General features: G+C 43.9%; 1 protein-coding gene across 1 annotated transcript; it reads right to left on the bottom strand.

Moving 5' to 3' along the window:
- Positions 1–6,248: 6,248 nt before the first annotated feature.
- Positions 6,249–11,920, bottom strand: LOC131519550 (keratin, type II cytoskeletal 6A). The gene is made up of 9 exons (XM_058742683.1): positions 11,324–11,920; positions 9,909–10,123; positions 9,502–9,562; positions 9,249–9,344; positions 8,963–9,127; positions 8,341–8,466; positions 7,261–7,481; positions 7,006–7,040; positions 6,249–6,894 (listed from the first exon to the last, which is right to left on the bottom strand). Exons 1-9 carry the CDS (start codon positions 11,861–11,863, stop codon positions 6,641–6,643), a joined length of 1,713 nt encoding a protein of 570 aa, XP_058598666.1. The 5' UTR covers positions 11,864–11,920; the 3' UTR covers positions 6,249–6,640.
- Positions 11,921–13,898: the final 1,978 nt, after the last annotated feature.

Genomic DNA, 13,898 nt, shown 5'->3' with positions numbered 1-13,898 from the left:
TCTTCCGTTTTGTCATTTTGGATAATCCCTGGAGTGGCGGGGGAACTGCAGGGCTCTTCACCTGTGCTGTTTGGAGTAACTTGCGTTGGTGGGCGGGCCGCAGTCAGACCTGATGTCTGTCCCCAGCCCACCGCTGGGGCCACAGCCAGACTGGTGTGTACCTTATCTTACCCTCTCCCAGGGGCAGGACTCACTGTGGAGTGGTGTGGCCTCTGTCTGGGCTACCTACACACTGCCAGGCTTGTGGCGTTGCTTCGATGGGATCTGGCGTATTAGCCGGGTGGAACCACGAGGTGCACAGGGGTAGGAGGCACAGGCTCAGCTCGCTTTGCCTTTGGTGGTGCGCTTTGGGAGGGGCCCTGTGGCACCGGGAGGGAGGCAGACCCGTCAGAGGGATGTATCCACAGAAGCACAGCATTGGGTGTTTGCGCGGTGCAAGCAAGTTCGTAACGGGAACTGGTTCCCTTTGGGATTTTGGCTGGGGGATGGGCAAGGGAGATGGCACTTCCCAGTGCCTTTGTTCCCTGCCAAGCTGAGTTCTGTCTTCCGGGGCTCAACAACTCTCCCTCCCGTTGTCCTTTAGTCCTCCTGCTCTCCGAGCAGAGCTGTTGACTTACAACATTCCAAATGTTAAGTCCCACTGGCTGTCAGAACACACTCCGTCCAGCCCCTCCGCTTTTGCAAGCCAGACTTGGGGGCTCTGCCTTGCCAGGTGGGCTGGCTGCCCCTCCACCACCCTGGCTCCCTCCCGCCAGTCTGTGTAGCGCACACTGCCTCTTCACCCTTCCTACCCTCTTCCGTGGGCCTCTCGTCTATGCTTTGCTCTGAAGAGTGCATTCTGCTAGTCTTCTGGTGGTTTTCTGGGTAAATTAGGCAGATGTGGGTGGAATCTAAGCAATCAGCAGGATGCGGTGAGCCCAGCATCCTCCTACGCCGCCATCTTCCTCCACCCATTTCCTCCTCTATACTCTTTGGAACAAAGTTATTATGCCCAGTCTCCACTTGGGAGGGGAGGAGTTATTCACTACCTGCTGGAGGGTGGACCATGTAGGAAAATAATTGGGAATTCTTCTGCATAAGAGTAGTCTAGCTTCCTTCACTAATAAATCTAATCATTGATTCATATCAGTATGGGCTTATGAATATTTATTTTATATTTTGCATTACAACCCAGTCTCCCTCCCTTCCTTCCTCCCTCTTTTCCTTCTTCTGTCCCTCCCTCTTTCCTTCCTTCCTTCCTTCCTACTGGCATAAATTGTTCCAGTTTGGCCACTGGAACTCTTTCAGTGAGCTTCTTGATTATTTCCTAAATTTGGCCCTGAATGATGCAGTAGGGTTATCTTGTATATTTCCCACCCCAGTCCTACAATCAGTTATTTCTCCAGGAAGACTTCTTCGTTCCTAATTGTATTACTTGGGGTTTTCCAAAGAAAAAGAACCAAGGAGACAAGAAAATATATTTATATGCACATATATGTGCATATATATATATATATATATATTTATATATATATAAACATCCATGGATTTATAATATATACAATATATAATAGCATATAAATACATAATAATTATATATCATAAATCTATAATAAATAAATAGTTTTATATATATGATATATAATCAGGTGAGCCAATTACTTATGATAAATCTTCTAATACATAAACATTCCTTATAATAAATATGAATATTTATAATAAATAACTGTATATATATATTTCCTTTGTATGCATGTATATATATACAAAAAACAATTTATTTTAAGGCATTGGCTTGTGTGATTATGGAGGCTGGCAAGTCCAAAATCTGCATAGCTGTGTTCCAGTTCAAGTCTGAGGGCAGCCAGGCTGTTGCAGAGCCAGGAAGTGCCAATGTCCCACTTCGAAGGCCATCAAAACAAGAGAATTGCTTATTTAGGGAAGGGTCAGCCTTTTGTTCTCTGCAGGTCTTCAACGGATTGGGAGAGGACCACCCACAATATGGAGGGCAATCTACTTTACACAAAGGACCAATGTAAATGATAATCTCATCTGAAGTCCTGACAGAAACACACAGAATAATTTTTGCCCAAATACTGGCTACCTTGTGGCCTAGGCAAGTTGACACATAAAATTAACCATCACACTAATATTGGGTCACGGTATTAGAAACCAAGATCTGGGTGCTAGATGTGCTCACTGCTCCTGGAGTGTCATTGTTTCTAGGTGCCCTTAGGTGATAGAGCAGAAAACCGATGTATATATTCTAGCCCCTCCCTGTGTATACACACATCTTTAAATGTGACCATATGTAAAACCATCTGTATCTATCCTAAACTAGCCATAAGCTCATGTTGATGTCTACAGTTCCAATTCAATATCACAAGGACCTTTTTAACTTTTGCTTATATGTAAACTTGCACCAACAGTGAGAAACCAGGCTCCAACCATCTGCCATCCACTTACTTGATTTTCCAATCACTGTGTATGTGTATAGTGGTATCCCAAGTATTACACCATACCTCTGTGGGAATCAACCTTATCAACTACAATGTTTGTGTACAGTTCCTGTTGCCTTTAGTCTTACAGATTCCACTCATTTCCAAAGTTACTTCGGTCAGCCTTTTTTATCCCCATTCCTTTCCGTGAGGTTGTTTCATACATTTGTAATACAGTAGTTTTTTTTTAAATTCTACCTTCCAACCTAGGATTCCTCAATCTTAAGAATTATTCCTTTTAAATTTTTTTTTCAACGTTTTTTATTTATTTTTGGGACAGAGAGAGACATAGCATGAACGGGGGAGGGGCAGAGAGAGAGGGAGACACAGAACCGGAAACAGGCTCCAGGCTCCGAGCCATCAGCCCAGAGCCTGACGCGGGGCTCGAACTCACGGACCGCGAGATCGTGACCTGGCTGAAGTCGGACGCTTAACCGACTGCGCCACCCAGGTGCCCCAAGAATTATTCCTTTTTAATTTCACATATTAAGGTTCAGTCTTGTGCTACAAAATTCTGTGAGATTTGACAAATTCAGAGTTTCATGAATACACCATTGCAGTATCAAACAGGACTAAAGTCCTTCTGTGTACACTTACTTAACCTTGCAAAAGTCTTTGCCTTTCCCTATAAACTTTGGAATCAACTTGTTGATAATCTAAAAAACAGGTTGCTAAAATTTCAGTTGAGATTGTGTTGAATCAATAAGGCAAAATTGGAAAAATTGACATCTTAATAATATCAAATCTTCTAACTCATGAATATGCAGTATCTTTCATAAATATCAATATTTTATAATTTTCCACAAATAGGTTCTCTTCACATTTTATTAGATTGATGCTTAAGTATATTTAATATTTTGGTACTACTTATAAATGATAATTTTTAAAAATTTCAACATTAAGAGAAAAGATATTTACAAATAACATATCAGATAAAGGGCTAGCATCCAAAAATCTATAAAGAACTTACCAAACTCAACACCCAAAAAACAAATAATCCAGTGAAGAAATGGGCAGAAAACAAGAATAGACACTTTTCCAAAGAAGACATCCAGATGGCCAACAGACACACGAAAAGATGTTCAATGTCACTCATCATCAGGGAAATACAATTCAAAGCCACACTGAGATGCCACCTCACACCAGAGTGGCTAAAATGAACAAATCAGGAAACTACAGATGCTGGCAAGGATGTGGAGAAATGGAAATACTCTTGAACTCTTGGTGGGAATGCAAACTGGTGCAGCTGCTCTTGAAAACTGTGGAGGTTCCTCAAAAAATTAAAAATAGATCTACCCTATGACCCAGTAATAGCACTGCTAAGAATTTACCGGAGGGATATGGAGTGCTGATGCATAGGGGCACGTGTACCCCAATGTTTATAGCAGAACTTTCAACAATAGCCAAATTATGGAAAGAGTCTAAATGTCCATCAACTGAAGAATGGATAAAGAAGATGTGGTTTATATATACAATGGAATACTACTTGGCAATGAGAAAGAATGAAATCATGCCATTTGCAGCAACATGGGTAGAACTGGAAGGTATTATGCTGAGTGAAATAAGTCAGTCAGAAAAGGACAGATATCATATGTTTTCACTCATATGTGGATCTTGGGAAACTTAACAGAAGACCATGGGGGAAAGGAAGGGGAAAAAATTAGTTACAAACAGAGAGGTAAGGAGCCAAACCACAAGAGACTCTTAAATACAGAAACCAAGGGTGTGTGGGGTTTGGGGGAGATGGGAAGATGAGTGACGGGCATGGAGGAGGGCACTTATTGGGATGAGCACTGGGTGTTGTATGTAAACCAATTTGACAATAAATTATATTAAAACAAAACAAAACAAAACAAAAATAAAAAAGCAAATGACTTTTTAAGTAGTAATCTTGTGTACTACAACTTTGCTATACTGGCTTGTTTATTTGAAGAGGTTTTCAGATGTTCTACATAGACTGTCATGTCATTTGAGAATAAAGAGAGCTTTATTTCTTCACTTCTAATTTGTATAACTTATATTGCTTTTTCTCATCTTATTGTGTAGTTAGAACTTCTAGTACACTGTTCAATAAAAGTGGAGAGAAGAACACATGCTAATCTTATTCTTGACCTCAGAACTAAAGGGTCCAGGGGCGCCTAGGTGGCTCAGTTGGTGAAGTGTCTAACTTCAGCTCAGGTCATGATCTCAGGGTTCGTGGATTGGAGCCCCATTTCGGGTTCTGTGATGACAGCTCAGAGCCTGGAACCTACTTTGGAATATGTGTCTTCCTCTCTCTATGCGCCTCCCCTGCTCATGCTCACTCTCTCTCACACACACAAAAAAAAGTAAACATAAACAAAAAGAAGTGAAGTGTCCAGTCTCTCATCAGTAAGTGTGATGTTAGCTACATGTTTTTAAAAAAATATTATTCTCAAATATGAGGAATTTGCCTCTATTCATTGTCTGGTGAGTTTTTCACTTAATCATGAATGGATATTGGATAATGTTATTTAATTTTTTTCTGCATAAACTATTACAATCATATGATTTTTTCTTCTTTAGCCATTTGAAATTGCGGATTAAATTGACTGATATTGAATGTTGAATTAGCCTCGCTTATATGCATTAAATCTCATTGATTGTGGTGTAGAACACTTTTTATACACTGTAGGATTCAATTTGATGATACTTTGGTGCCCTGCATATCCATGATCTGGGATCACGTATCTGGTATTAAATAAATTCTGTGTAGTAAGTTAGTGCCAAAATGGAAGGCTGACACTGTTCCTTGTGGGAATGGTTATAAGTGAACACAACAGGGTACTGATATAGTAGGATCCAGAAACATCTTTATAAATTAGCCAATCCATGAGAATTTCCCTTGTGCTGAGTTGGGGTTAGGGGCATGGGGAAAACAGGGACTGAAAACGGTGACTGGTGGTTGGGAAGCAGAAGTTAACAGACCATCCTTGCACTGTATCCTGAGTTTTCCCTTAACCATTCTTAGAAACCAGAGCAGGCCAGGGCACAGCTAGAGGGGATGCAAGATCATCTCATCGGAGCACAGAACTTGACTTCTTTGAGCCTCTGTTAAGAGGTCTAGGAGGTAAGGAATAGGGAGATTCCATTCTTGTTTTGTCTTCAGACTTCAAGAGGTCAGCATCTAAGATTTGTGCCTGAGTTTGTAGATCCTTAATTTGCTCAGATCTAGTGTTTTCAAGTTTTTCATGTTGTGAAGATTATTGGAATTCACATCCGTGTACATATAACCTCTTGCATTTGTACTAGTTTCTTAAGACACATTTCTAGAAGTATACTTCCAGTTCAGCAGTATACACATATTAATTGCTATTGTCAGGCACGTTTCTGGGTCATGAAGGCAATTGCAAGTCAAATTTAATCTCTTATTCTCTTGTTGCTATTCTTTGGCTCTAACTGGACAGTACTATATTTCTCTGGGAATTATGGGTGGCTGCTTGAGCAGGTGGCAGAGAATCTTACAGACCAAGTCAAAGAGGCTAAGATGCTACTCCCAAATACAGGCAGTGCAAACACTTTACATTGATGGTAGACCAGATGCCTGCCACTCCACTTGACAAGCATTTACATGGAGTCTAATCTGGCAAGGAATGCTGCGCATCAGGATGCGAGACTGAGGTTTGATGAAGCAGTCTAGAGGATGGGAGTAAGTACTGGGGATTGGGAGTATTTTTCACATGATAAGGCATTTGGCTGATGAAAACACTCAGGACCCAAAGGTAATGAAGCAAGTCACTACTCCACCATGAATTATATTATAAATCTGCTTTATTGCATTGGAAGAGAGCAAGGAGAAGAACACATGACAGGGACACAAACCCTGTTTATCATAGAGCTGATCACTTATGCTTTCACAAGCACTGTGAGGGAAGGCCTCACTACTTGAGAGATGGGGAATTCATGGGCCCGTGGAAGCAAGAAGAAGTTGCTGTGTCCTGGAGTAGGACCCAGGCAGTGACCTTTGGATGGTGAGTAGTGGAAGCTCAGGTGGAGCAGGTATAGGCAGTGATGAGAAATGAAGGCACTCAGCAGGTTCTGCTCAGAGAGAGTAAGAAACCAGAGACGGGAGAGGAGAAGCAGCCTGAGAGAGGGCAATCCAGTTGCAGATGGGACAACGTGGGACCAAGAGCTGATGGCAGGACTTAGTGCTTGTAGCTCTTCCTGCTGGAGGATGAGGTGGTGGTGTATTTGATGGTGGAACTGCTGCCCCCAGAGGAGCTGAAGCCACCCCCAATGCCTCTGCCACTGCTGGAACTGAAGCCAGCTCCCAGGCTGTGGCCACTGCCATAGGAGTAGCCGCTGCCTCCACCCAGGCCTGCACCACTGCCCACACCGCTGGCACTGCCATAGCCGCCAGCGCTGCCATAGCCTCCGGAGACGGTGGACTGCACCACAGCTGTGAAGGGGAGGGAGACAAGGACACATAGGACACAGTGAGCTCATTCTGCCAGTCTGAGTCTCGTCAGAAGGGCTAAGGGCAAGGGAGAGGGGCAAGCCAAGTACTTACAGATGTTGACTTGTCCAACACCTTCCCCACTCAGCCTAGGAAGGGAGAAAACACAGGGACCGTGAGACCTCAGACAGCCACCACTGGACCAGAGTGGGAAGCCTCGATGTGAGGATAACCCATGAGCAAACTGCCTTTTAAGATTCTCTGAGAGTCATGATTGTGGCCATAACTAGAATGCCTTCAACTTGTGCTCATGGCCAGACATCATGGACATGTATTCAGAGGTTTGAGGAGCTTGTGTGAGTTACTCACCTGCACTCCTCGCCCTCCAGCAGCTTCCTGTAGGTGGCAATCTCCACGTCCAGGGCTAGCTTGACATTCATCAGCTCCTGGTACTCCTTCAGCAGCCGGGCCATGTCCTGCTTGGCCTTCTGCAGAGCATCCTCCAGATCAGCCAGCTTGTTCTTGGCATCCTTGAGGGCCATCTCCCCACGCTGTTCAGCATCAGCAATAGCGGACTGCAGGTTGGCACACTAGAGCAAGAAGATAGGCAGAAGGAACTCGTAATGTAGTTCTCCAGGAGAGTAGCCATACTTCTTTCTAGTGAGGAACAGTTCCAGAGCCCAGATACGATGGTAAGGGACTTCTACCACATTTTTTCCCAGTCTTTGTCTGTTCTGCACAATTTATGTAGTCTGGGAGCCACATGAGGACATATATGCCTTTTTTAAACCACCTTCTCTGAGGGCTGGGTGGGAGACCCTATACTGGACCAAATACCAGCATAGTTGAAAGAAATGGACCCACTCAGTTTGTTTTGAGTGCTGTCTCCAAAGCCAGACCAGAACCTTTTCTCATGATTCATGTGGATGCCCCCTAATTTATACAAAATTACCAACATCTTCACTTAAAGCTATGAGTTTCATTTCTGGCCATTGAGATCTTGTCCTCCTCACTCCTAAGGTCTTCTAACATGCTTGGGCAACACTGATCTTCATCCTGGGTCACTGCTCAACTTCTGTTTCAATTCGATGTTGAGCAGATTTAGAACAATCTTGCCCCCCCCCCACTTTGGACCTCCCCTTTTCTTTCCTCACTTGTTTCTTGTATTCCTAAACCAAGCATTCTCCTTAAGTAATCTCTTTCAAAAGTCCCTGGATGATCTTTCTACACTCTGACTAATTGGGATTGCTCTTGTCATGCGGTTGTGTCATTCTGTAGGGTTAGCACTCATCTGTCCTCATATGTGGGAACTCACTGAGGGTGGGAGCCACATGCACCCCTCTCTTTGCTCTTCCCCCAATTCCCAGCATTTCCCAAATGGTGGCTGATGGCTGCCTGGTGGTTGAGTGAGGAAGCGATGCTTGTCTTCTCCAGAAGCCCCCACCGTACCTGCTTCTTGACATGGTCGATCTCGGATCTCAGCCTCTGGATCATGCGGTTGATCTCAGCAATCTCCTGCTTGGTGTTGCGCAGATCATCCCCGTGTCTACCTGCGGTGACCTGCAGCTCTTCATACTGGAGTCCAGAGGGAGAGAAGGTGGTGCATGTGGGTTTTCACATGCTAATGGTGACCTGACTTCTCAATCTGGCATTTAACACACCCAGAGCTAGTGACTTCTCACCAAGGCATTTTAGAGAAAGTTGACGGGGCAAGGTCACTGAATACTGTACACTGATCACAGCCCCTCTTTTTCATGCAATGCTGGCTGCCTAGTTCAGTTGGAGGCCCTCAATGTTCTGTATTATGTTTCCAAGGGAGCCGACTCAGGGTGAAGACAAAAGCAAGGATCACTAGATCCCTATCTCTGTAGCTAGCCTCCTGCAGCGGGGTTCTTTGACTTACTCAAAAAGCACATAAATTCTGTGAATGCCTGCTCTGTGAGTGCAGGGTTCACACCTGTGAGAAATCATCAGCTTCCTTGAGGTGATTTTCCCAGCGAAGGGGGTAGGCTTGCTGGTGTCTAGGAAGAGGACACAGGCAATCCTGGGCACCTGTCAACTCAAGGCTCACCTTGCTCTGGTACCAGGACTCAGCCTCAGCCCGGCTCTTCTGAGCGATCTCCTCATATTGGGCTTTGACTTCAGCGATGATGCTGTCCAGGTCCAGGTTACGGTTGTTGTCCATGGACAGGACCACGGAAGTGTCTGAGATGTGGGTTTGCATCTGAGCCAGTTCCTGCAGAGCATAAGATCATCAGATCATCTTTCCCTTGGCCTTACAGACATACCCCACTCCAGGATCCTCCACCCTTGGCAGAGCCCCATCACAACAAAAAAAGAGGAGTGGGGATGCTTACTGCTTCATACAAGGCTCTGGTGAAGTTGATCTCATCCATGAGAGCATCTACCTTGGCTTGCAATTCAACCTTATTCATGTAGGCAGCATCCACATCCTGGGGAACAAGCCAACACCTTGGAGTCAGCTGAGCCTTCCTTCCCAGTCTGAACACCTTTTAGTCTCCCCATCTACTCCCCTCTTGGATGTGTGCAGGGGCCAAGAGTCCTTTCTTTCTAGAAAGGATCATGAACCCCTGATCTTCAGCAGCTCACCTTCTTTAGAGTCACAAATTCATTCTCTGCTGCTGTGCGCTTGTTGATTTCATCTTCGTATCTAGACACAGAAGAGGGTAAGACATAATTGAGCCAGTGGCAAGGATGATACAGAAAAAGTGTCCTGGAATCCCAACTTTCCATAAAAGAGATATACCCAAAAAGAGCTTCCTGCCAGTGAGCCACAAAAATGATTTTTGGGGGTCCCTAAATTGTTTTTATCTTTTTCTCTCCCCATGCACCTCTATGGCCTTTTTGCTATTCGGGGTTGTTTTCGGCAACAATTGTGAGTTTCATTTCCATGCACATGTTTTGCTATGGAATCAGGCCCACATCTTGACCTAGTCACCCAATAGTCTTGATGTGTGCACTTCAGGGAATGGAGCCCTTTCTGTCCTTGTGCTCACTTGTTCTTGAAGTCCTCCACCATGTCCTGCATGCCCCTGAGCTCTGTGTCCAGGCGGCCCCTCTCCCCCAGGATGCTGTCTAGCTGTCTCCTGAGGTTGTTGATGTACTGCTCAAACAAGGGCTCCAGGTTCTGCCTCACGGTCTTGGTGCCCTGCTCCTGGAGCAGAGTCCACTTGGTGTCCAGGACCTTGTTCTGTTGTTCCAGGAATCGCACCTGGAAGAAGACAAGATTGTTATTTGCCAGAGAAAGCCAGGGAGAAAGAGATGTAACCTGACAGGTGCCCACGCACTTTGGGTAGTCGCCCAGGTTGGGCTATTACAGACCACGTACAGAGGGTCAGGCTGACAGTGTTGCACCCCCAACCCTATTTCGTTCCAACCTCACTGGTCTTAGTGTGAAACTCTTCCATGGACCTGTGACATCTTCTCACCAACTAAGCTATTTGGCCTATCAGCATCTTTCAACATTTCTTCTCTTTTTATTGAAAAGCACAACCACACATCTAGTTAAAAATATTTCTGGGGTGCCTGGGTGGCTCATTCAGTTAAGCTTCTGATTTTTGATTTGGGCTCAGGTCATCATCTCTGTGTTGTGAGATCTAGCCCCTGTCAGGCTCTGTGCTGTCTCTCTATCTGTAACCCTCTCCTGTTCTCTCTTTCAGTTTCTCTCTCTCTCTCTCTCTCTCTCTCTCTCAAAATACTTAAATAGACATTTAAAAACATAGTATTTCTCTGTTACAAAGTGGAAAGTTATATTTAAATTGTACCTCAGGTAAAGGACTGTTAAATGTGCAGAATCTAGTGATTTAATCCAATTCAGTTAATTACTGGATTCCATTAACTTCTGCTTTAGTGCATGATTGCCCTGTATAACAAATGCCCTAATGGTCATGCTCTATTTCTACACATTTTGCATTTCTATATTTATGTAAATGTTTGTGAGACTTTTTTTCTAATTCAGCCAGAAATCTTTTTCTTATTTCTATCTTTATCTAAATATTTCTGACCCTTTTTTTAAATTCATTCAGAAATCTTTTTCTTTTCTTTCACCTTTTTCCTCATGTCCAGAGCCCTAGAACAGTTTTCCACTGGAATTATTATTTAATCTCTTAGAATATTCAGCAGGTAAAGCTGACTGATTCTATTCTCTCATTGCCATATTTTGCTTCATGGATAACACAAGTTGAGTATTGTTCCCTGGCTGGGTTGAAGGACATTTAAGAGACCCAGTGGTTTCAAGTGATTTCCATCGCCTTCTGCCTGTTGTCAACATGGAGGCCATCTGACATCCCAGGGGAGAGCTCCTCTGAGTCCCCTTCTCCCTCCCTCCTGAATCTCACCCCAGTAGGACATTCATTGATTGTCTAGTCTGGGGAGCCTGACATCCCAGTGGAGGCAGGTCTTCCTGGCTCACCTTGTCGATGAAGGAGGCGAACTTGTTGTTGAGGGTCTTGATCTGCTCCCGCTCCTCAGTCCTCACCCGCTGGATGGTGGGGTCGATTTGCAGGTTCAGAGGAGTGAGGAGGTTCTGGTTGATGGTGACCTCTTGGATGCCTCCAGGGGGGCACACAGGGAAGCCAGAGCCCCCATAGCCACCAGCAAAACCAGCTCCACCACCGAGCCCAAAGCCACCACCAGCTGCGGCACCAAAACCAAATCCACTGGCAGCTCCACCTCCATAGCCAAAGCCACCTCCAACTCGGCCACCATATCCACCACTGATGGCACAGCTGCCCCCTCCGATGGAGATCCTCTTGGAGCCGCCCAGGCTATAGAGGCTCCTGCTCCCAAAGCCAGCTCCTCCACACACTCCACCGAGGCCACCAGTGCCCCTGGAGCGGGACACAGAGACACTGCTGAAGCCAGAGCGGCAGACCCCTGGGACTCTGGCTGAGCTGGTGCTGAAGCCACGGTGGCTGACGCTTTGGCTCCTCACGGTGGATTTGCTAGACATGATTCCTGAAGCGGGAAGGCTGAAGAAAGCGTGAGAGGCTGGAGGGTAGAACTGAGAGGAGCAGATCTGTGAGATGAGCCTCCCGGCAGCAGTTTATATATGGTGAAAATGGGCTGGGCTCCGTCCTGGAAGGTGAGCTTGCAGATTGGGAAGGGTTGGGCTTTACAAACAGTGATGTCACATCTGGATTATTAGAAAAGTTATGAAATAACGAAGATTGCATTTTTGGCTTCCTTTAGTCAGGGAAAATATCTCCTGTCTTCCAGCTTTGACTTGATCTCAATACAATGAGACTATTCTCAATTCACTGAGCTAGGAGTTAGTCACTGTCTCAAACAAAGGATCTGCATGTTATGCATGTGTATCAGAAGTTAAGTGCTCTCCTCTCCACTTATGTTGTACCCAGCAGAGATAGGAGACTGAAATAATCTATTTCATATGCCTTCATAGTAACATTCTCATTCTTTTGCTTTATTACAATAGTTAAATATGACTTTTTTTGCTTTTACTTGAAATTTCACCCACATAAAGGAGTAACATAACAACATAATCAGTCCCTATATTCTTATCACTCAGCTATATAAACAGCATTATCTCACGACCAATATGATAGCTTCCATATTCCTACTCTATTCCATAACGACTGTAAATTATCGGAAAATAAATGTCAGAGATCATGTTGTCTCGTTTGTATATAATTCTGTATTTATGTCTGAACGAGAGACTCAAAAATATAACCAAAATATCATTTTCTTATCTTGAAAATTTACATATATTCATTAATGTCACCAAGTGTCTATTCCATTTTCAAATATACCTGTTGGTGTTATTTTTTATATTTTGGTTGTCCAAATCAGGATCCAAATAAGCTCAATCCATATTATATGTGTGTGCAATGTCTTTTAAATCTTGTAAGTCAGTATATCCTCCTTCATTTTTTCCATACAATTTATTTGTTAAAGAGACTGGGTTCTTTGTCAGGTGCAGTGTTTCATTCCTTGGATTTTTCTAGTTGCATGTTCATGGTGCCTCATTGAACATCTTACTGTGTCCTTTGTATATCCTGTAAAGTGATAGGTAAAGCTAGAAACTTAATGTGCTATCTGTTTAAACATTCCAGATGTAGATGTATAGACTGCCTACTCATATATTGAATATTGTTACTTACACACTTGCTTCAATGTTTAGACGTTGAAGGAGAATGTTGAAGACGTTCAAGGAATAAAATATACATTCAAGGTCATTCCCCAAGCAGCCAATTCCTATATATGGATTCAAGCGGTGTTCTCAGTTCCTGTGTATCTTTGTAGTATCCTCATTTGGGTGTTTCTGTGTTTTTCCTGGGGTATGTGGTGTGTGTGTGTGTGTGTGTGTCTGTGTGTGTGTGTGTGTGTGTGTGAGAAAGAGAGAGAGAGAGAGAGAGAGAAGAAAGAGGTGGAGAGAGATATTGGGGCGAGTGTATATGTACAGAGGGTGCCCATATTGTTAAAAAGTATATATTTTATGCATATCCATGTTTGTATAATATCCACCTTTATATCCTCTTTTCAGTTACGCCTGTGTTGTATTTCTTATGTGTTTTCTCCTCGTCCTCCTTTAATGTTCAGTGATGGCTGTTTCATGCCTGCAAGCTCTTCTCCCCCTCTGTCTACCTCCCTTTCCATGTCCATTACTGCCCATTCAGCAATGCCTTCACCTCCCTGTCTGCTTTCAGCATGGCCTTCATTTCTAGTGTGGTTTTGTCTTGTTTCTTGGCTCCTTTTCTGAGCTCCTCCAGTTCATTTTCTCCTTTATTATCTCATTCAATTGCCCCATTTGTTCTCTGATTTTATCATGGTGTCTATTTCATTGAATTTTGGGAAATATACTATTGGAATTTTTTTCTGTTGAGTGTTTTTCACATGCCTCTTGTTTGTCCCTGTGTTACTTAATGGAAGGTGCCTATTGTGATCCTGGAATGCTTCCTTTATCTCTGCCTTTGTTTTTTAATGAGTGTTAATTTATTTTTGAGAGAGAAGAGAGAGAGAGAAGAAGC

This window comes from Neofelis nebulosa, chromosome 8, assembly GCF_028018385.1.
Source record: "Neofelis nebulosa isolate mNeoNeb1 chromosome 8, mNeoNeb1.pri, whole genome shotgun sequence".
Classification (NCBI taxonomy): Eukaryota; Metazoa; Chordata; class Mammalia; order Carnivora; family Felidae; genus Neofelis; species Neofelis nebulosa.
Note: the sequence above shows the minus strand (reverse complement) of the source record. Positions and strands in the feature narration are given on the sequence as shown.

Excerpts from the sequence above, each read along its gene's own strand:
- LOC131519550 (XM_058742683.1), bottom strand. The coding sequence starts at position 11,863 with ATGTCTAGCAAATCCACCGTGAGGAGCCAAAGCGTCAGCCACCGTGGC. Across the intron at positions 8,467-8,962 it reads AGTCCTGGTACCAGAGCAAG|TATGAAGAGCTGCAGGTCAC; the intron begins GTGAGCCTTGAG and ends TCTGGACTCCAG. Across the intron at positions 7,041-7,260 it reads CTGGAGGGCGAGGAGTGCAG|GCTGAGTGGGGAAGGTGTTG; the intron begins GTGAGTAACTCA and ends CTCCCTTCCTAG.